The sequence below is a fragment of the Cherax quadricarinatus genome, chromosome 3, assembly GCF_038502225.1.
Source record: "Cherax quadricarinatus isolate ZL_2023a chromosome 3, ASM3850222v1, whole genome shotgun sequence".
In the NCBI taxonomy this organism is placed as follows: Eukaryota; Metazoa; Arthropoda; class Malacostraca; order Decapoda; family Parastacidae; genus Cherax; species Cherax quadricarinatus.
The window spans coordinates 57545594-57569788 of NC_091294.1; the positions used below are offsets into that span (position 1 = coordinate 57545594).

The following is a 24195-nucleotide window of genomic DNA, read 5'->3' on the forward strand; positions in this document are numbered from 1 at the left end:
GATTAGCTCTGTAGGGGGAGAGTTTAATTGGTTTAGATTTTCCCACATCTACATCATGGTAACCTAACGTACATTTTTTCGGCACATCCGAAAAAATATTAGGATATGACTGTAGAAGCTCAGTTAAATTGGTTGCTTGTATTTCAGATAATCCATCCATTAACGGGCTAGGATCCTTGAGGAGGACAGAATTTGAAAGTTTAGTATTAATTTCAGAGATAGAGTGCAAAGAGTCAGAGTCGTCCTCAGAGGTAGAGGACAGAGTCATTACTGGGACTTTATCTGGTGTATGAAAGGCCTTGATTTGATTTATGTGGTAAGTTTTTGTTTTTGAGGTCTTATCAATGGGAGCTACCACATAATTTAAATCAGATAATCTACTTACTATCTGCATAGGTCCCGTAAATCTAGCTTTCAAGGTGTGGCCAGGTATAGGTTCCTGCACCAACACCTTGTCTCCTGGATGGAAGGAGCGGAATTGTGCACTTCTGTCATACCTCTGTTTCATCTTACTTTGAGCTGTCTTTAGCTTAGCCGTGGCTAACTCACGTGCCACCTGCAACCTTGAAGACGGGTTGTAGAGTGCTGAGCTTACGTCTTCTCCCATCCATCCTTCTTTGAGCACCCGAAGAGGACCTCGTACATTGTGCCCAAAGATCAGCTCAAACGGACTATACCCTGTAGACTCTTGCACCGTCTCTCGTACTGAGAACAGCAACAATGGTAGAGATTCATCCCAATCTGTCGGAAAGTGCATGCAAAAACTTCTCATCATTGTTTTTAATGTTTGGTGGAATCTTTCCAAGGCGCCTTGGGACTGAGGGTGATAGGCAGTGGATAAGTTGTGAATTATCCCTAACCTAGTTAATACTTCCCTAAATGCTTTGGCAGTGAAGTTAGTACCTTGATCACTTTGTATAGTTTTAGGAATGCCAAAACAAGAAATGAATTTTGTTAAAGCTTTGAGAATAGCTTTAGTATTGATACTACGCATTGGGATCGCTTCAGGATATCTGGTTACTTTATCCATAATTGTAAATAAATACTGATTTCCAGACTTTGACTTAGGTAGTGGACCTACACAATCTATAATTAAATCTGCAAAAGGTTCTCCATCAGCAGGTATGGGTTGGAGAGGTGCAGGTTTAATAGAATGTCCAGGTTTTCCAACTTGCTGACATTCTCGGCAACACCTAATATGATTCTTCACATCTTTCTTTAATGTTGGCCAATAAAATTCTTTTGTGATTCTATACAAGGTTTTTGTAATTCCTAAGTGACCTCCTGATGACGTATTATGAGCTATATTTAATATCTGAGGTCTATACTTGGTTGGAACCACTAACCTGTCGTATAATTGCCGGCCCTCTTTCTCCTTACCAGTCTCAGTGCAAACCAAATAATCATTTTTAACTTCATACTTGACTGGATGACCCCAAGAGGATTTACCCATGGCTGCCTCAAAAGCGAATTTTAAAGAAGGGTCCTTTCGTTGTTCCTCCCGGAAGGACAGTCCCTCGGGCATGGAAACAGAGACATCTGGCAATCCTGCAACCTGGGAATAGGAAGGCTTGATCGGGGTCTGTTCACTTGATCTACGAGGCTCTGGCCAGTTTTCCTCGTAAAACAATGTGGCTATTCCGAGATCGGAGTCGTCCAAGGATAGGTCAACATTCTCTCCAGACAACCCTTGGGAAGTTGCCCGAGTTATGGCCAACACCGGAGAAGCATTAATCATTATAGGTTCAGGACACGAACTAACAGTAGTAATGTTATTACCCAGTAATAACATAGCATTTTTCATGGGGAATCCTTTTGAGACACCTACAGTCAAGTACCCAGTGTAATATTTGCACTGTACATAAATTTTATGCAAAGGAACTGAATATATAGCTCCTCCATAGGCTTCCAATAAAACTGAGGAATTCAAGGAAGTATTCTCTGAAAGGGGTAATATTCCTTCTCTGACAAGTGAGCAATATGCTCCAGTATCTCTAAAGGTATTTACTTTAGTTGGTTCTGAGTTTTCCTGAAGGGAAATAAGACTTTCGCAATAATAAGGGGCCATACCTTTTTCTACTTCTCTAGGGGACATGTTACTAGGGATATTAGAGATTTTCCCGATGGGTTGAGGTTTTTGGGGGCAGTTGGAACTGATGTGACCTACTTTATTGCACCTGAAGCAGACGACAGGCTTGCCCTTTACTCCCTGATGACGTTGCAAGTGGTGTCGTTCTGGCTGGTGCCTCTCTGGATATTGTTGTCGAGATGCTCCATAAGTAGTTTGCCTCTCCGCAGGGGGACCATATGTTGAGAAGCGTGGCTCACCAGGTGACTTGGTTGGATGACGTAGACGCTCTCCCTCTGGCTGGCACTTCATTCTCCAATGTTGTCGATCTCTGCTCACGCCAGACTGTTGAAAAGAGAGACGGGACCGCTCGGACAAGGAGCGGTTCGTTTCGAAGGTATCAGCCAACCTGGCCGCCTCCAATGCAGTGGTTAAGTCACGATCCTGCAGAAAGACACGAACCTCTGGTCCCACAGACTCCAGCAGGTTATCAATCAGAATAAGCTGCACCAGCTCCTCAAAGTTAGAGACACCACTCGCTTTATACCAGCTGGTAAAAGCTTTGGTTTGCTGTCTCACAAAGTCCACCAGGGATTGACCAAGCTGCCGCCTGTTCAATTTGAAGGTCTTACGATATTTAGCTGGGATACATGTATATGCTCCCAACACTGTGGTCTTCACTACTTGATAATCAGAGAATTCAGCGTCAGTTAATACCGACGTAAATTCCTGTGCCTTACCCAATAATGCTGTATGAACCAACGCTGCCCAGTGCTGTTCCGGCCACCTCAAGGCTCGAGCCTGATTTTCGAAGCTTTCGAAAAATTGCTCTGGTTCGGCCTCATTGAAGCGGGGAACAAGCTGTACTGCTTTTTGTAAACTGAAATCGTTTACAGAATGCGAAAACTGCCTCCTTTCTCTTTCCCTATCAAATTCTTCCCTTGCGAATGCTCTCTGTTCCCTAGTTTGCTCAAGATTGATTTTTGCCAGCTGAAGTGCCAACGACGCTGATTCACCCTGAGACAACCCATGTGCACTATACTGACCATTTTGCTCCGTAGGTGTATCATCTTCCTCCTGCGAGAACATAGTAGTTTTTGCCCTAGCTCCCGTAGAGGGAGGAGTCTGATGTGCCATCTCTTCTTCAATAAGTATGTCAGCAATAAGTGAACGCAGTTGCGCAGCTGTAAGAGTGCGTTTATAGGGAATGCCAATGGAACGAGCAATTTGCCAACAACGCTGTAGGGACAATTTAGGTAGGTTATGCAAAGTATATGCCGACACCAGGCGTCTGACTCGTCTAGGTGGCATAAGTTATTCGCTATGCACAGTACGAATACCCCAACGTAACACGTTAATTTGCAGAACACGCTTAGCTATGCACAGTACGATTGCAGAATACGCATACAAGCAAAGCCGACTGCACACAAGACTGACCGTAGCGAAGCGAGCACACTGAACAAGCTAGTAGCGAGCTGCTGAACGATCACACAATAGCAAGGCTGATAATAAGCAAATGACACGCAAAATTTGTAAAGCGAAGCGAAACAGCAAGCTACACAATGTTCCTGCTACAAGCTTCACCCTAAGCTCAACCGTTTCTCTAAGTCCAGCTCTCGGACAGGCTACCCATATTACAACCTAGGCTTTCAAATGGCCTGTTAACCCAGGTGTAATGGGAGCAAATAAACACAGTAGAAAAAGTTTAGACTTATATTATCCTTCACCAAATTTAGAACAGCAATATGTACACTATGTACAGTAATAAATATAGTGCACGTCACGGTAAGCAAGGCAGAAGTAGAAGCCACAAGAAAGCAGACCGTGCTTCAACCAGCTCTAGAATGGGAATGACAAGGGCAGACAGGAGAGCGGTATCCACATAACCTCTGCGATTGTCAATCCCACCTTCTTATTGGCTAGAACCTGGTCACTAGTTGAACGATGGGGCCCCATCATCAACTCTTAGCAACCTGGTTCGCTGGTTGGGGGAGATAGCCTGTAAATGAGGGTGTGTCCATGCGCCGAATAAAGGTTACGTACTCTTTGCATGCCACATCCATCAATCACCAAATCTAGAGCTTAGCAACCCTAAGCTCCTTTTTTAGCTGCTGGCAGAGTTGCTCAAGAGAGTTCCCATCCATTTATCTGAAACCCTTGGGGCCAGCAGTATTTCAAATTTCAGAATGAAGGTGGGATCTAGGGCAGCACCCCATAATCAAACATTAACACTGCAGCAAAAATGTATAAATACTCACACTAAGTGGGATAAACAAAGACTACAAATACTACTATGGTTTATTTACAAATATTTATAAATACTACTACAGGTTATTTACATGATTCTCAAGTGATGAAGCAGCACTATGACAGATGGCATTTTTAAAAGACTTCTTCAAGTGTCATCTGTCTCATTAACATAGGTTTCTGTCTGCAACATAATGGCATCTTGGTGCAGAAGAGAAAACACCTTCCAACAGTATGTACGTCTGAAGAAGCCTACTGTGTAGACGAAACATTTCAGAATAATGTTGCCTAACTGTTGCCTATGTGTCTTACTTACTAACCATAGGTAGGATAATTGATTCAAACGTAGATGTCACGGAACTTCAGGAGGATTTAGGAAAACTCAATTCCTGGTCGGAAAAGCTTATTGCTTGGGTAGAACTGAAAACTGGGTTGGGCAAATATTGTTAGTGGGATGGATTGTGAAGGACCTGCCTAGTATGGGTCAACAGGCCTGCTGCAGTGTTCCTCCAGTCTTATGTTCTTATAATTCTATTTACTCATGTGCAAGTCCCACTCAAATCCAGCCCCTCTCACTCATGTGTTTATCTAACCTAATATGTTTATCCAACCTAACATATTTATCCAACCAAGGAAGGAGCACAGCATCAGACTTAGTAGCACAAGCTAGTCAGGTCTAGGCTAGGCTAGATACTTTTAGAATGCTATTTACATCCCTTTATTAATTCCTGTTTCCATTTATACACCTCCATGAAAAAAACTTCTGTTTTCGGAACTTTTTGAATTTCAGAATTTTGGATAAAGGGATGGGGACTGTACATATTTGGCAGGACATTAGTACCTCCCTGGTTGGATGCTGTCTACCAACCTACTATATATTTGGCAGGACATTAGTACCTTCCTGGGTGGATGCTGTCTACTAACCTACTACATATTTGGCAGGACATTAGTACCTCCCTGGGTGGCTGCTGTTTACCAACCTATTACATATGAAAATTATTTTATTATATTTATACTATTCTCCATGGGGAAGTGGAACAGAATTCTTCCTCTGTAAGCCATGCATGTCGTAAGCGGTGACTAAAATGTTGGGAGCTATGGGCTAGTAACCCCTTCTCCTGTATATATTACTAAATGTGAAAGGAGAAACTTTTGTTTTTTCTTTTGGGCGACCCTGCCTCAGTGGGATACAGCCAGTGTGTTGAAAGAATTATACTATGGCTTTGATACCACAGAAGACAATAGGCTACTGACTCCAAAAATGATTTCATAATATTACAGGTCTCCCTCAACATTTGCGAGGGTTAGGGGATTAAGAGCCTCGCAAATGTTCATAAAATACATGAAAATGTCGTAAAATATTGTACTAAATACATACATGTTGTGGTTTAATAACATGAATGTTATTAACCCTTAAACTGTCCAAGCAGATCTACGTTCACATGCGTAGTGCTCCAAAAGTAGATCTATGTTTTTTACATATTTTCAAATATAACAAAAAAAAAAAACGTATATCAAAGTTCTTTTTACATTTTTTCAAATGTAAAAAAAGAAAAGAAGATCTACTTTTTTACATACTTTCAAATGTTGAAAAAATGTAGATCTACGTTTGGACAGTTTAAGGGTTAAATACCACTGCCTCAACCACTGCCTCCACCAGTGCCTAAACCAGTGCCTCAACCACTGCGGCGCACTGCTCGTATTGTGATACAATTTCTTTAATTCTATCATGTTTCTCAATTTCTTTACCAAAGAGCTGGCACTAGCAAGTTTCTTTGGGCCCATGGTTAATTATGTGGCAGTCACACTCAATCTACAAGCACCAAACACAATGAATTATTGTGAAATATTTGGAAGAGCATGGAGACTAATGCTCACTCCAGCATAAACAAAGGCTCTGACTGACAATGCCTCAACCCCTTCCTCCACCACTGCTTCAACCCTCATATTTTTGGACAATTTCCTTCTTCAATTCTATCGTATTATTAATACAATAGAATTGAAGAAGGAAATAGTACAAAAATACGAGGGTTGAAGCAGTGGTGGAAGAAGTGGTTGAGGCATCGTCAGTCACTGTGGTGTTGTTTATGCTGGAGTGAGCATTAGTCTCCACACTCTTCCAAACATTTCACAATAATTCTTTGTGTTTGGTGCTTGTAGATTGAGTGTGACTGGAGTGGTAGAGGCAGTGGTAGAGGCAGTGGCAGTGGTAGAGGCAGCGGTTGAGGGAGTGGTTTTTAATAACATGTTAATAATAATAATAACAAATGTTATTAATAATAACATGTATTATTATTACTAACATGTATCTTATTAAATACCACTGCCTCAACCACTCCAGATGCACTCAATCAACAAGCACCAGACACAATGAATTATTGTGAAATGTTTGGAAGAGTGTGGAGACTAATGCTCACTCCAGCATAAACAAAGGCACTGACTGACGATGTGTCAACCACTTCTTCCACCACTGCTTCAACCCTCGTATTTTTGTACAATTTCCTTCAATTCTATCGTATTATTATTATTATTATTATTATTATTATTATTAGCAGTAGCAGAAATGTTTGATTCTTTGCCGTGTTCAAGAGTAAACACATGATATCACCATCCAACACCTGTCCGAATAGCCATTCCAATGAATGGGTTGACATTATTTATACTGTAGTTTAATAGCAAATAATGAACAAACAAAACACTCACCACACTGAGTGGTGGGATGGCTGGCTGCCATTTGTGGGGGTCAGAGGGAGGGTAGTAGGGACTCGCGGGTGGTGAGAAACTTAAATATGATTTGGCGGCTGGGAATTTGCGGATGTGTGAATCCCACAAAAGTTGAAAACACGAATGTTGAGGGAGACCTGTATACTGTTTTGACAAGGATAAAAAAAATCTATTTGACTAGATGAACATATAGTTTTTATTAGACATGGAATGTTTATTTATGCAGTGATTCTGTGTACTTTACTAAAGCCAATAAGAGCACACATTAATCCTGCCATATTACAAATAATACATAAGTTGCTTTTCTAATATGTAATCAGCTGTATTCAATACTTAAGGAGTGATATTAACTATGTACACAAGTAAAATCATACTATTATAATAAAATATATTCACATCCTTAGAGCATTTAACTACTACATGTATATACCTTTGTTATTAATGAAAGCACACAAATTTTGCTTGAGTCCTATAGACAATATCCTATGGACAGTGTTCTATGGGCATAAGAATCAGCAATGTTATTTCAAAGGTTTCTACAGTACATATATCCAATAAATTTACCAAGTGCTGTTACGTGAATTTTTGCAGCATTTTTTATTTACCATTAACATAAGTAGAACTGAAATGAAAATAGGTCACAATATATTTTTCATTTATAGTTTATATTAAATTATTAGGTTAATAAAATATAAAAGGCTCTCAGAAAATTTAGATAAATCTCTTATTTTAATATTACTAATGACATGTACCTTGTCATCAGCAAAAATGACTAAGAAAAAACAAATTAAAATCCTGGATATTACACCCCTATGAAAAATTGTACTCCATTGATGCTACATAAAAACTACAAATATCACAGTAGACAAAACTTGTATAAACCATTGCAAAGTAAACATTAAATTCAAGTAATGGACAAAATGTATACAGAAGTAAAGACTGGTAATTTATCACAAAATAGAATTAATGATTACTTAGACAGTGTTATTCTTTGGTGACTATTCTTACTATATTTAGAAGTAAGTGCTAAACCCATACAGGTTATTCAACGCTGTTCTTTGGTGAACATGAATGAAGGTAGATACTAAAATAACAACTTCAAAGGAAGGATTTTGCTGCCTGTACTGAGCAAAGTTGGATTTAAGAATTTTCATGATGTAAATTTTCATAAGGCAATAAACCATTCTAGCTCCTTAGTATTTCCTCACTAGTGTGAGTAACTGTGATTTACAGGAAACTCAGGAAAAGACCTAGAAGACTACACTATTTCTTACATTGAATGTAAGGTTTGAACCCATGGCAACTCCAGCGCTAAAACTGGCAGAGAACTGTGTTATCTACTGTACCCTGATGAACTAATAAGATTCTCTCAATCAGACAGTATTTCAATACACCTTCCTATGGTGTATGTAAATATATCTAGTTGTAACAATCTTATTAGGTCTTCCTGGTAGACTGGATAACACACTGGCCTGCTAGTTTTACCACTAGTTTGCCATAGATTCAATCCCTCTTTTTGGTGAAATGTTTATCATCACCTCAAAATGATTTTTGTAAGTCATATTGACTACAGTACTTGTTTGTATATCATTTTTAACCCGTAAACGGTCCAGGCAGATCTACGTTCACATGTGTAGTGCTCCAAAAGTAGATCTAGTTTTTTTTTTACATATTTTCAAATATAACACAAAAAAAAGTAAATCAAAGTTTTTTTTACATTTTCAAATGTAAAAAAAAAAATCTACTTTTTTTACATACTTTCAAATGTTGAAAAAATGTATATATGCGTTTGGACTGTTTACGGGTTAAAGGTGTTATGTAGTATAAGGTGTGTAGTACAAGGTGAGTGTAATATCAGGTGGTGTGCATAGCATAAGGCAGTGTTGTATAATATATGTGCAGTATAACGTGGTGAGTGTAGTATAAGGTGGTGAGATCAGTATAAGGTGCTGTGTAGTACGGGGTGGTGTGTGTGTGTAGTATAAGGTGGTGACATCAGTATAAGGTGCTGTGTAGTACGGGGTGGTGTGTGTGTGTAGTATAAGGTGGTGAGATCAGTATAAGGTGCTGTGTAGTACAGGGTGGTGTGTGTGTGTAGTATAAGGTGGTGACATCAGTATAAGGTGCTGTGTAGTACGGGGTGGTGTGTGTGTGTAGTATAAGGTGGTGACATCAGTATAAGGTGCTGTGTAGAACAAGGTGCTGTGTAGTACAGGGTGGTGTGTGTGTGTGTGTAGTATAAGGTGGTGACATCAGTATAAGGTGCTGTGTAGTACAGGGTGGTGTGTGTGTGTGTGTAGTATAAGGTGGTGACATCAGTATAAGGTGCTGTGTAGAACAAGGTGTGTGTAGTACAGGGTGGTGTGTGTGTGTGTAGTATAAGGTGGCAAGTGTAGTATATGGTACTGTGTAGTATTAGGTGTTGTATAAGGTGGTGTGTGTGCAGTAAAATGTGTGTGGTATAAGGTGTTGTGTGTAGTAAAATATGTGTGGTATAAGGTGTTGTGTGTAGTATAAGGTGCTGTGTGTCATATAAGGTGGTGTGTATAGTGTAAAACAGTGTGTAGTATAAGGCAATGAGTGTAGCGTATGGTGGCGAGTGAAGTATGAGGTGGTCAGTGTAGTATAAGGTGTTATAATGAGTATACAGTGGCAAGTGTAGCATAAGGTGGTAGGTGTAGTATAAGGTGTTGTATGTAGTATAAGGTGTGTGTAGTATAAGGTGTTGTGTATAGTATAAGGTAGTGTGTAGCATAAGGTGGTGTATGTAGTATGTATGTAGTATAAGGGTGTGTGTGTAATATAAGGTAGTGTGTGCAGTATAAAATGGTATGTGTAGTATGAGGTGTTGTGAGTGTACTATAAGGTGTGTGTAGTATAAGGTGAGTGTAGTATCATGTGGTGCATGTATAAGGTGTGTGCAGTATAAGGCAGTGTTGTATAAGACGTGTGCAGTATGAGGTGGTGCATGCTGTATAATAAGCTGGTGAGTGTAGTATAAGGTGCTATGTTGAGTATAAGGTGGCAAGTGTAGTATGAGATGGTGGGTGTAGTACATGGTGAATGTAGTATAAGGTGTTTTATGTAGTATAAGGTGCTGTGTAGTATAAGGTGTTGTGTGTACTATAAGGCAGTGAGTGTAGTATAAGGTGTTGTGTGCATAAAGTTTTGTGTAGCATAAGGTGAGGGTAGTATAAGGTGTGTAGTATAAGGTGTTGTGTGTACTATAGGGTGCAGAGTGTAGCATAAGGTGCTGTGTATAGAATAAGGGAGTGTGTATAGAATAAGGGAGTGTGTGTGGTATAAGGTGGTGTGTGTGGTGTAAGGGGATGAGTGTAGTATAAGGTGGTATGTGCCATATAATATGGTGTGTGTAGTATAAGGTGGTGTGTAAAAACCCTAACTATTCTCATGAAAAACCTGAATGAAACTTGACAATGGTTCACATCACTTGCACCTCTGTGGCTGGTGAAAGTAATCCAACTTCAACTGCCTCTCGCTCCAGATCTTGCAACTGCCTTCTAAGGCGGGCTACTCGAGATCGAAGAGATGAGTCCCGCTCCCTCAATTCTCGTACTACAGACCATGCTGCCTCCTGGGGTCCCTGGTCCACCACCCACCGCAAGAAGACACTAGCCCATAATTGCTGTTGAAATGATAGGATAAGTTGTCATAATAAATGAAGTAATGCAGCCAATTATTCTCTTCACAAAGTTTGATGTAATTAAGAAAGTCAACTTCAAATTTTGACATGCAATACTAGTAAGATTGTTTAAGAATTTCTATGACAAAGCCAAACACATGCAAAACCCACCAGCCAAAAGAAATATCTTCTATACTCGTGTGTCAGATTAAAGTTTTCCAGTTTATGGAAGAATACAAAAACACAGTTATGATATTTATTAAAGGAAATGTTCACTATGAAGACCCAATGCTCCCTTTAATAAATGTTATAACTGTATGTATGTGCCTTCTTCCACATCTTGTTAACATTACCGTATCCTGTACAACCTTTCTAATTTAGCATTTTCCGAAAAAAAAACAGCAATCATATTATACAGTCTCCGCAAAGATATCTTTGCTGCAAAAAATTGGTTTGCTGAATAAAACACAGTTTAACCCTTTCAGGGTCCACAGGCCCTCTCAGATTATTATTATTATAATCAAAAAGAAGTGCTAAGCCACAAGGGCTATGCAGCGCTGCAGGCCCTCTCAGAGACTTGTTCTCAGGGTCCCCCAAATTTAAAAAAAAAAAAAAAAAAAAAAAAAAATCTTATAAAAAGATAGAGAATCTTTTCCCGATCATAATGACACCAAAAATATGAAATTTGATGGAAAAATTACAAAATTATGCTCTCGCGAAGTTAGCGGTCTCGACAATGTTTATACATCGGCGATTTTGCCCACTTTGAACCCTATTTTCGGTCAATTCCAGTGTACTAGTTGACAAAAATCATAACTATTTCGCTAGAACTCCATTTTTTCTATCGAATGAGCACAAGAAACCACTCATTTACCAATTTCAACTATCCAATACAGTGGTCAGAATTTAGCAATTTTGCCAATTTCACACAAATTTCAAAAGATGCCAATTTCCAAATAGGGTCCAGAATAAACAAGAAAGACATTCCTGGCACTAAAATAACATTTTCTCTGTTCGTTAGTCACATCCCCAGGCCCCTCTTACATTTCTTTGGCTTTCTATTTTGAATTTTTATTCTTACAAAAAATAGAAGATTTACTGTTATGCAGACTACTGCATTAGTGTAGAAATGGTATAAATAATATCAGCGCACTTGTGAAAGAATATTAGACTCACCACTTGAAGTGTATTGGACGCTTGGCATGATTTGTTTACTTTTGAACTTTGGCAAAAATCGAACATTTCTGCTACTTTGAACTCAATTTCAAGGTACTTTTCACTGTAAAACCAGTCAAAATCCTTTCAATTTCTGTAATATGTCTTCCATTCTATAAAATGAGACTAGGAAAACTAGAATACAACAATAAATACCATACGAAAATACAGTGCAAAGTAGCTGTTTTAATCCAAAAACACGGTAAAAGTTTTTTTTCCTCATTACGCACTGTGTGCTGCAGGATTTTTTATACTGTGCACACTGACCACATAGACCCATTCTTTCATATGTAGGCCTACCAGCTTTCTCCCACTAGATTTGAGGGCGCTAGAATTTAGGCGTACTAGTACGTCAAAAACCCTGGGGCCTAAGTCATACTAATACTGCCGAAACCCTGAAAGGGTTAATAAACTTTATTTGGGATCTTCAAACATACAAAACACCAATATTTAGGCATCTGACCTTTAGCATTCTGTTACAGAATTATTTAGTTTCTAGAAATAAGTCAGCTACTTCGAATATCACTGCCTGCCAAGTATTTTTGATTGTGTTAAGATCTGGGCTACTACATGGCCCCATAAAGCAGGGATTTTGTGTCGTCACAACCAATCATTGACCTTTTAGCTGTGGTAACAGGAGGGCTCCATCATGCATTAATGGGTTGGTACCATGAATATGGTTACAAGTGAGAGGTTTTTCATCAAGGACATGTAAATATTTCTGCCCATTCATCATCTCGCCCTTGGGAAGGACATAAAGATGACCATGGTCACTTTTAATGCTGAAACACCTCCAAACTATAACTGACAAGGATTTTGAATGATAAACTCTCTTAGAGACATATCTGAAGACTCAGTAAGTTGATTCATCATTAAACATGACATTCCTCCAAATCACCCTTGGTCTAATTCTTGCGCTTGTCTCACAAAGCAAGTTAAGTGCATGCTCTCAGTGATAAAGGGTTTCTTGGAAATCCTTTGACATGTCATTCTCAGATACTTTAGCAGGCAATGTTACAGTGTGTGTACACCCAGGACATCAGAATACTTGTTCTTTACTTCCTGAGCAGCACTTGTAAGATTTTAGCATAACTTTCCCGTTCTGAAGGACATCATTACATGGGGGGTGGTCTCCAGGGGCCTCCCAGACTCCTTTTTTCTAATGGGAATGGTGCCATGATGCAAGTTTCTTGCAGCTTTGTTGAGGTTCAATAAACTGTGGGGTGCATTCCAGCTGGTCTTCAGTATCCTTCAATGGGACTCCCTGGTCCACAGGAGTGATGACACAAGTCTTATCCTCACATACAAATGTTATACCAACCCAGTGTGATTGACTGGAATTACTACAGACGAAGAAAAAAATAGATGTGGTGAAATGTAAATGTGATAACATCCCCTTCTTTCATGCTCTGTACTGTGACACGTTTCCAAGCTGGAGTGATGCCAGACACATGGCATCAGACATATGCTGGAAATGTGTAATATTGGTTGCTGCTTTATCACTGGTAAACTTATTTTCATATTAACTGGAAAAGATTTTTTTGTGAAGACTCTATATAGTAGACTCCCATAATTCACAGAGGTTAGATTCCTAGAAACTGGTGCTACTTATCAAATCACAACTTACGGTGGGAAGAACATATGGGAAAAATAAGGTTGGATTCTTGAAGCTTCCAAAAAAGAGCCAGTACAGTGGAACCTCAGTTTTCTTTTGCCCAGGTTTTCGTCGAATTTGGTTTTCGATGACATTTTTCGTCAAAATTTTATCCCAGTTTTCGTTCATCACCTTGGTTTTCGTTGGTCCGCCATAAAAAATGTCTGTGCACCCATGCTCGCGCCCACAAAAAGCATCCCACGCATGCATTCTGAGTCAGTCTGGCTTTGTTTCTTGTTGAGTGAACATTACCCTGCGCATTCACATGAAACATTTCGTAATAATCGATAGTTTTTTGTGATTGTTTATTGAGTGCGACTGCTAAATAAGCCATCATGGGGCCAAACAAAGTTCTGAGTGCCAATCCTTTGATAAAGAAGGTGAGAAACATGGTCGAATTCAAGAAAGAACTTGTAGAAAAGTACGAAAGTGGCGTACGCGTGGTTGATCTCGCCAGGATGTAAGGGAAGTCCTCATCAATGATCAGTTCCATCCTGGTGAAGAAAAAAGAAATCAAGGTATCTGATGTTGCAAGAGGGGTAAGTGTGCTAACGAAACAGAGATCACAAACAATCGAAGATGTTGAGAAGCTGTTGTTGGTGTGGAAAAAGTTAGCGAGAGATCGTGCTGTGAAGGTGATAATTTGCGAAAAGGCATGGCAGATGCATGCGGATCTCGTAAAGAATGTGCCTGGAGCAATTGCTGCTGTTAGTGAATTTAAGGCCAGCAGAGGCTGGTTCGACAACTTCAAGAAGCGATCTAGTACACAGTGTGTTAAGGTAAGGCGAGGCTGCAAGTTCCGCAGAAGAATTCATTGATGAATTCAAGGAGTACGTAAAGGCTGAAGGATTCCTCCCCCAACAAGACTTCAATTGTGATGAAACAGGCCTTTTTTGGAAGAAAATGCCGAAGAGGACCTACATCATGCAGGAGGAAAAGGCACTGCCAGGACACAAGCCTACGAAGGATAGGCTAACTCTGTGGTTCTATGGTAACGCTAGTGCAGATTTCAAAGTGAAGCATTTACTGGTGTATCATTCTGAAAATCCCCAAGTGTTCAAGAAAAACAATGTCATCAAGAGTAAACTGTGTGTGATGTGGAAGGCTAACAATAAGGCATGGGTCACAAGGCAAATATTCATTGAGTGGGTCAATGAAGTGTATGGCCCAAGTGTGAAGAAACACCTCCTGGAAAAATAAATTGCAACTCAAGTGCCTCCTGGTAATGGACAATGCTCCTGCTCATCCTCCAGACTTGAAGGAGTTTAGTTTCATCACAGTGAAGTTCTTGCCCCCTAATACCACTCCTCTCACCCAACCCATGGACCAGCAGGTCATTTCAAACTTCAAAAAACTCTACACCAAAGCAATGTTTCAAAGGTGCTTTGAAGTGACCTCAGACACTGAATTGACCCTAAGTGAGTTCTGGAGGAATCACTTCAATATCCTCAATTACATAAGCCTTATAGATAAGGCTTGGCAGGAAGTGACTTCCAGGACAATGAACTCTGCTTGGAAAAAATTGTGGCCAGAATGTGTCAAAGAGAAGGATTTTGAAGGGTTTGAGGATGACCCTGACAACCCTACGCCTGTTGTGGAATCTATTGTGGCTTTGGGGAAGTCCATTGGGTTGGATGTGAGTGGCCAGGATGTGGAAAAGTTGGTGGAAGACCACAAAGAAGAGCTAACCACTGAAGAGCTGCAACATCTTCAACTGGAACAGCAACAGATCGCAGCTGAGGAAATTGCTTCAGAGGAGGGGGAAAAGAGAGGGGAGAAAGTGCCTTCCTCAGTGATTAAGGACGTGTGCAAAGTGAAGTGAGTTGCAAAGTTTTGTGGAGAAATATCACCCTAACAAAGCTGTTGCAAGCCATTTCTGCAACATGTTCAATGACAATGCCATGTCCCATTTTAGGCAAATCTTAGAGACAACAGAAACAGCCCGGTCTGGATAGATTTTTTATGCGACAGGGGTTCAGTGCCAGTAAAAGACAAAGGGAAGTAACCCCGGATAGGGGCTTGATACCTGAAGTCCTTATGGAGGGGGATTCCCCTTACAACCGATAACCTCTCCTCCTCCCTCTCCCCTCCTTGCATCTTCCATATGCCAACAAGAGTCTTCAATAAAGGTAAAAGCGACATTAAATGTTAATTTATCCATTTCATTAGTCTTTTATATTTATTTCTCACTGTTTTCTGTATGTAAAACTATATTCCCTATAAAATGTATTTTTTGCTGATACTCCTGGGTGTCTGGAATGGCTAATTGGATTTACATTATTTCTCATGGGAAATATTACTTCAGTTCTTGTCGAATTTGGTTTTCGTCAGACGTACTGGAACGAATTAATGACGAAAACCGAGGTTCCACTCTATTTGCATTTTCTTTACTCTTCAAAAATATTAGTTTTCTTTCCTTCTTTCAACAAACCGGCCATATCCCACCAAGGCTGGGTGACCCAAAAAGAAAAACGTAAGTTTCTCTTTTTAACTTTACTAATATATACATTAGAAGAGGTTACTAGCCTCTTGCTCCCAGCATTTTAATCACCTCTTATGACATGCATGGCTTACAGAGAAAGAAATCTGCTCCACTTCCCCATGGAGAAAAAATATTAGTTATTCTTACCTACAACTGAGGTAGCTGATACAGTACTGCATGTGGTAGGCAGCACTGTATCAGATACATTACCTACCATTAACAAAACCATCATCTATCATATCTAAGACCTGAGGGGTAAAAACCTGTTGCTGACTCGGTTGAGTGTACATTCTTTCCACAGAGACTGGGAAGTAAGGCTCAGCATGACATGAGCAGTGATGGCCCTCAAAAAATCACCACCACCATGATTATAGCTTCACTACACAACTTCTTTGTCTGAAATAAGCTAAAAAGTGACAAGAAATAACTCTATCCTATTACATTCTTTGTTCCTCCTGCTTCTTGTTACAAGTGTGCAGAGATGATTGATGTGGTCCTTCTGGGCTACAAATCTGGCAGGTAAATTTCCTATGACTCCATTATTAGCTAACGCAGATTCATAGTCTCACTACATATTTCCAGGAATATCTCAGAAGTAAGTTACTGACCTATTTTATGTTGCATTACCGTTAATGAACGGATTGAAAGGATTTTCACAGCAAACATAAGACTCAAAGTTTTAATTTTGGGTGGTGACAGTTTTGAAATATCAGTAAGGGGTGGTTCCTCGATTAGTGATGAATTCATTTACCGACGTGGTCTTAGGAACGGAACTCCTTTAGTAAGGAGAGGCCGTATACGTAAAATATGAAATAACTTTAAAACACTTGAAATTTTGGAAAGTTTCCAGACATAATGGAGAGATGTGCTCACGGAGAACGTAAACAAACTGGGTGGCCCATGGTGACTGTGTTAGAAAGTCAGGTAGGGGGAGCCATACAGCAAGTTTTGGTCATACATAATTTGAAATGTCCGTAAAGTGGGACCCTACCGTACATACCCACCTGGGTTTTCTTCTATTTTCTTAATAGTTCTTGTTCTTCTTTACTTCCTCTTATCTCCATGGGAAGTGGAAAAGAATTCTTCCTCCATAAGCCATGCATGTCATAAGAGGCAACCAAAATGCCAGGAGGAAGGGGCTAGTAACCCCTTCTCCTGTGTAAACTGCTAAATTTAAAAAGAAAAACTTTCATTTTGTCTTTTTAGGTCACCCCGGCTCGGTAAGGGAAAAAAACTGTCAGTTTCACTCTTAATATTCATGGCACTTCCAATATCACTAGAATTCCTTATGGTCATAATAGTTAATATCCAGAGATAAGGTAGGGTGATGAAATATTGAAAATGAACTGATAAACACAAGAGCAAGTTATAGTATAAGACTTAACCCTTTCAGGGACCGTCCCGTAGTTCTACGGCTTTGAAACCAGGGTCCAAGCCGTAGTACTACGTCATGAGCTCAGCTCACTCAGATAAGCTGTGAGTGGTAAATTTGGGCCTAGATATGAGAGGATGCATCTGTGTGGTAAGCATGTACCATATAAAACAAATCCTGCAGCACACAGTGCATGAGAAAAAACCTGTGACCATGTTTTTGGATTAAAACAGCAACTTTGCAGTGTAGTTTCGTATGGTTTTTATGGTTGTATTCATGGTTTCTCAATCTCATTTGATAGAATGGAAGATACACAGTGGAACCTCTACTTGCAAGTTTAATCTGTTCCATGACGTTACTCGCAACTGGCTTTGCTCGTTTGCAGAGTCAATTTTCCTCATTTAACCCTTAAACTGTCCAAACATAGATCTATGGTTTTTCAACATTTGAAAGTATGTAAAAAAAGTAGGTCTTCTTTTCTTTTTTTACATTTGAAAATGTGTAAAAAAACTTTGATCTACTTTTGGAGCACTACGCATGTGAACATAGATCTGCTTGGACAGTTTAAGGGTTAAATTAATTGAAATGCAATTAATCCATTCCCAGCTCTCAGGAGGCTAACAGGATACTTCAATATTTCACTAATATCATCTATACGGCTTATTTATCTATCACAGTTCATCTAATATGACATAATAAACAATATTAATAACATAGAAACATGATGTATACACTAGAATGAATGGAATATTATGTATGTGAGTAGTGTTTGTGGAGGCACAGTGGCCATTGTTGTTGTTGTGTATTATAGGGCCACCACAGCAGCCATTGTTGTTGTTGTGTATTATAGGGCCACCACGGCGGCCATTGCTCCTCCTGACATACCTTCCCATGCTGTTATTATAACAGAAAACAAAGTGTTTGTGAGGCAAACTCCTTTAGATTACTACGTAAATAGTTTCATAAGAAAAACAATAATAATAAAATAATAATGATAATGAAATAATAATAATAATAATAATACATAAAGAAATTATGTAGTAAAACAGCAGTTACCTTGGAGATGGAGAAGAGATGCTGGGCACATCGGTGTATGCTGTCATTAAATAGGTCCAATGCACTAGGCATACTAGTGGCCTTCTTTATAATAAGTATTTTATGCACGACCACTTGAAACTTTCTCTGGGTGATACACTCTTAATCCTATGTACACTTAATTGCTACACTGTTAATGATACACTTTGTCACTTAACCCTTTCAGGGTCCCCAGGCCCTCTCAGAGACTTGTTCTCAGGGTCCCCCAAATTTCAAAAAAAAAAAAAAATATTTCTTCTTATGAAAAGATAAGAGAATCTTTTACTGATCATAATGACACCAAAAGTATGAAATTTGATGGAAAACTTATGGAATTATGCTCTCGCGAAGTTAGCGGTCTCGACGGTGTTTACGCATCGGCGATTTTGCCCACTTTGAGCCCTATTTTCGGCCAATTCCAGTGTACTAGTTGACAAAAATCATAACTATTTCGCTAGAACTCCATTTTTTCTATCAAATGAGTACAAGAAACCACCCATTTACCGATTTCAACTATCCAATACAGTTGTCAGAATTTAGCAATTTTGTCAATTTCACACAAATTTCAAAAGATGCCAGTTTCCAAATAGGGTCCAGAATACACAAGAAAGACATTCCTGGCACTAAAATTACATTTCCTCTGTTCATTAGTCATGTACCCACGCCCCTCTTACATTTCATTTGCTTTCCGCTTTGAATTTTTATTCTCGCAAAAAAAATAAGATTTACTGCTATGCAGACTACTGCATTAGTGTAGAAATGGTATAAATAATATCGGCGCACTTGTGAAAGAATATTAGACTCACCAGTTGACGTGTATTGGACGCTTAGCATTATTTGTTTACTTTTGAACTTTGGTAAAAATCGAACATTTCTGCTACTTTGAGCTCAATTTCAAGGTACTTTTCATCATGAAACTAATCAAAATCATATCTATTTCTGTAGTATATCTTCCATTCTATCAAATGAGACCAAAAAACGAGAAAACAACCATAAAAACCATACGAAAATATACCGCTAAGGGGCGGCTAATGGCTGGAAGTGAACTCCGTTATTTATGGTCTGATTTCTTTCATTTTTGGTGTATGTCAAGAAGCATCTTTCCATCATACCCTGCCCAAGTTTCAATAAGATAGTCCAAAATACACTCTAGAATGAATAAAATGTGTCATTATACATGTGGCAGCAGCAGTGGCCAACGAGAGTGTGTCTGGAGACAGGACAAAATACTCCTTGAATATTTCGCTATCATCAACTCTACAGCTTATATATCTATCACAGTTCATCTAATATGAAATAATAAACAATATAAATAACATAGAAACCTGATATATACTCTAGAATTAATAAAATATGTCATTATGTAACAGGTGGAGGTGGCCACAACCGCTCCCTCTTCTTTGTTGTGGTAAACACTGCCGTTTATTATTATAATTATGTAGTACATTATTATTACATATGTATTATTATCCAAGGTAGTAGGTTGGTAGACAGCAACTGCCCAGGGAGGTACTACCGTCCTGCCAAGTGAGTGTAAAATGAAAGCCTGTAATTGTTTTACATGATAGTAGGATTGCTGGTGTCCTTTTTTCTGTCTCATAAACATGCAAGATTTCAGGTATGTCTTGCTACTTCTACTACACTTAGGTCACACTACACATACATGTACAAGCATATATATACACACCCCTCTGGGTTTTCTGCTATTTTCTTTCTAGTTCTTGTTCTTGTTCTTGTTTATTTCCTCTTATCTCCATGGGGAAGTGGAACAGAATTTTTCCTCCGTAAGCCATGCGTGTTGTAAGAGGCGAATAAAATGCCAGGATATAGGGGCTAGTAACCCCTTCTCCTGTATAAATTACTAAATTTAAAAAGAGAAACTTTCGTTTTTCTTTTTGGGCCACCCTGCCTTGGTGGGATACGGCTGGTTTGTTGAAAAAAAAAAAGTATTATTATCGTATGTGTTATTATTACTATTATTATTATTATTATTATTATTATTATTCTTGTATTATTATTATACGTATTATTATACATATTATTATTATTATTATTATTATTATTACGTATTACATGTGTATTATTATTACAATATAAATAATTTGTAATTTTTATTCACAAAAAATATAAGATTTACTGTTATGCCTTATTTTTTTTTTTTTATTATGACACTGGCTGATTCCCACCAAGGCAGGGTGGCCCGAAAAAGAAAAACTTTCACCATCATTCACTCCATCACTGTCTTGCCAGAAGGGTGCTTTACACTACAGTTTTTAAACTGCAACATTAACACCCCTCCTTCAGAGTGCAGGCACTGTACTTCCCATCTCCAGGACTCAAGTCCGGCCTGCCGGTTTCCCTGAACCCCTTCATAAATGTTACTTTGCTCACACTCCAACAGCACGTCAAGTATTAAAAACCATTTGTCTCCATTCACTCCTATCAAACACGCTCACGCATGCCTGCTGGAAGTCCAAGCCCCTCGCACACAAAACCTCCTTTACCCCCTCTCTCCAACCTTTCCTAGGCCGACCCCTACCCCGCCTTCCTTCCACTACAGACTGATACACTCTTGAAGTCATTCTGTTTCGCTCCATTCTCTCTACATGTCTGAACCACCTCAACAACCCTTCCTCAGCCCTCTGGACAACAGTTTTGGTAATCCCGCACCTCCTCCTAACTTCCAAACTACGAATTCTCTGCATTATATTCACACCACACATTGTCCTCAGACATGACATCTCCACTGCCTCCAGCCTTCTTCTCGCTGCAACATTCATCACCCATGCCTCACACCCATATAAGAGCGTTGGTAAAACTATACTCTCATACATTCCCCTCTTTGCCTCCAAGGACAAAGTTCTTTGTCTCCACAGACTCCTAAGTGCACCACTCACTCTTTTCCCCTCATCAATTCTATGATTCACCTCATCTTTCATAGACCCATCCGCTGACACGTCCACTCCCAAATATCTGAATACATTCACCTCCTCCATACTCTCTCCCTCCAATCTGATATTCAATCTTTCATCACCTAATCTTTTTGTTATCCTCATAACCTTACTCTTTCCTGTATTCACCTTTAATTTTCTTCTTTTGCACACCCTACCAAATTCATCCACCAATCTCTGCAACTTCTCTTCAGAATCTCCCAAGAGCACAGTGTCATCAGCAAAGAGCAGCTGTGACAACTCCCACTTTCTGTGTGATTCTTTATCTTTTAACTCCACGCCTCTTGCCAAGACCCTCGCATTTACTTCTCTTACAACCCCATCTATAAATATATTAAACAACCACAGTGACATCACACATCCTTGTCTAAGGCCTACTTTTACCGGGAAAAAATTTCCCTCTTTCCTACATACTCTAACTTGAGCCTCACTATCCTCGTAAAAACTCTTCACTGCTTTCAGTAACCTACCTCCTACACCATACACTTGCCACATCTGCCACATTGCCCCCCTATCCACCCTGTCATACGCCTTTTCCAAATCCATAAATGCCACAAAGACCTCTTTAACCTTATCTAAATACTGTTCACTTATATGTTTCACTGTAAACACCTGGTCCACACACCCCCTACCTTTCCTAAAGCCTCCTTGTTCATCTGCTATCCTATTCTCCGTCTTACTCTTAATTCTTTCAATAATAACTCTACCATACACTTTACCAGGTATACTCAGCAGACTTATCCCCCTATAATTTTTGCACTCTCTTTTATCCCCTTTGCCTTTATACAAAGGAACTATGCATGCTCTCTGCCAATCCCTAGGTACCTTACCCTCTTCCATACATTTATTAAATAATTGCACCAACCACTCCAAAACTATATCCCCACCTGCTTTTAACATTTATATCTTTATCCCATCAATCCCGGCTGCCTTACCCCCTTTCATTTTACCTACTGCCTCACAAACTTACCCCACACTCACAACTGGCTCTTCTTCACTCCTACAAGATGTTATTCCTCCTTGTCCTATACACGAAATCACAGCTTCCCTATCTTCATCAACATTTAACAATTCCTCAAAATATTCCCTCCATCTTCCCAATACCTCTAACTCTCCATTTAATAACTCTCCTCTCCTATTTTTAACTGACAAATCCATTTGTTCTCTAGGCTTTCTCAACTTGTTAATCTCACTCCAAAACTTTTTCTTATTTACAAAAAAATTTGTTGATAACATCTCACCCACTCTCTCATTTGCTCTCTTTTTACATTGCTTCACCACTCTCTTAACCTCTCTCTTTTTCTCCATATACTCTTCCCTCCTTGCATCACTTCTACTTTGTAAAAACTTCTCATATGCTAACTTTTTCTCCCTTACTACTCTCTTTACATCATCATTCCACCAATCGCTCCTCTTCCCTCCCGCACCCACTTTCCTGTAACCACAAACTTCTGCTGAACACTCTAACACTACATTTTTAAACCTACCCCATACCTCTTCGACCCCATTGCCTATGCTCTCATTAGCCCATCTATCCTCCAATAGCTGTTTATATCTTACCCTAACTGCCTCCTCTTTTAGTTTATAAACCTTCACCTCTCTCTTCCCTGATACTTCTATTCTCCTTGTATCCCATCTACCTTTTACTCTCAGTGTAGCTACAACTAGAAAGTGATCTGATATATCTGTGGCCCCTCTATAAACATGTACATCCTGAAGTCTACTCAACAGTCTTTTATCTACCAATACATAATCCAACAAACTACTGTCATTTCGCCCTACATCATATCTTGTATACTTATTTATCCTCTTTTTCTTAAAATATGTATTACCTATAACTAAACCCCTTTCTATACAAAGTTCAATCAAAGGGCTCCCATTATCATTTACACCTGGCACCCCAAACTTACCTACCACACCCTCTCTAAAAGTTTCTCCTACTTTAGCATTCAGGTCCCCTACCACAATTACTCTCTCACTTGGTTCAAAGGCTCCTATACATTCACTTAACATCTCCCAAAATCTCTCTCTCTCTCCTCTGCATTCCTCTCTTCTCCAGGTGCATACACGCTTATTATGACCCACTTCTCGCATCCAACCTTTACTTTAATCCACATAATTCTTGAATTTACACATTCATATTCTCTTTTCTCCTTCCATAACTGATCATTCAACATTACTGCTACCCCTTCCTTTGCTCTAACTCTCTCAGATACTCCAGATTTAATGCCATTTATTTCCCCCCACTGAAACTCCCCTACCCCCTTCAGCTTTGTTTCGCTTAGGGCCAGGACATCCAACTTCTTTTCATTCATAACATCAGCAATCATCTGTTTCTTGTCATCCGCACTACATCCACGCACATTTAAGCATCCCAGTTTTATAAAGTTTTTCTTCTTCTCTTTTTTAGTAAATGTCTACAGGAGAAGGGGTTACTAGCCCATTGCTCCCGGCATTTTAGTCGCCTCATACGACACGCATGGCTTACGGAGGAAAGATTCTTTTCCACTTCCCCATGGACAATAGAAGAAATAAAGAAGAACAAGAGCTATTTAGAAAAAGGAGAAAAACCTAGATGTATGTATATATATATGCATGTGCGTGTCTGTGAAGTGTGACTAAAGTGTAAGTAGGAGTAGCAAGATATCCCTGTTATCTAGCGTGTTTATGCCTTATTGTAATAATTATATAAATAATGTCCACCCATTCACGACTGCATACTGGAATAGACAGTGACGTCATTTGTTTACTCTTGAACATAGCCA

General features: G+C 39.3%; 1 protein-coding gene across 1 annotated transcript in view; it reads right to left on the reverse strand.

Moving 5' to 3' along the window:
* Positions 1-7211: 7211 nt before the first annotated feature.
* The window catches only part of LOC128706073 (myotubularin-related protein 9-like), a 178002-nt gene continuing 161018 nt past the window's right edge, over positions 7212-24195 (reverse strand). The window contains exon 8 of the mRNA XM_070093314.1: positions 7212-10704. Coding sequence (XP_069949415.1) covers positions 10482-10704 — 223 coding nt within the window. The 3' untranslated portion in view covers positions 7212-10481. The remainder of the gene's footprint in view (positions 10705-24195) is intronic.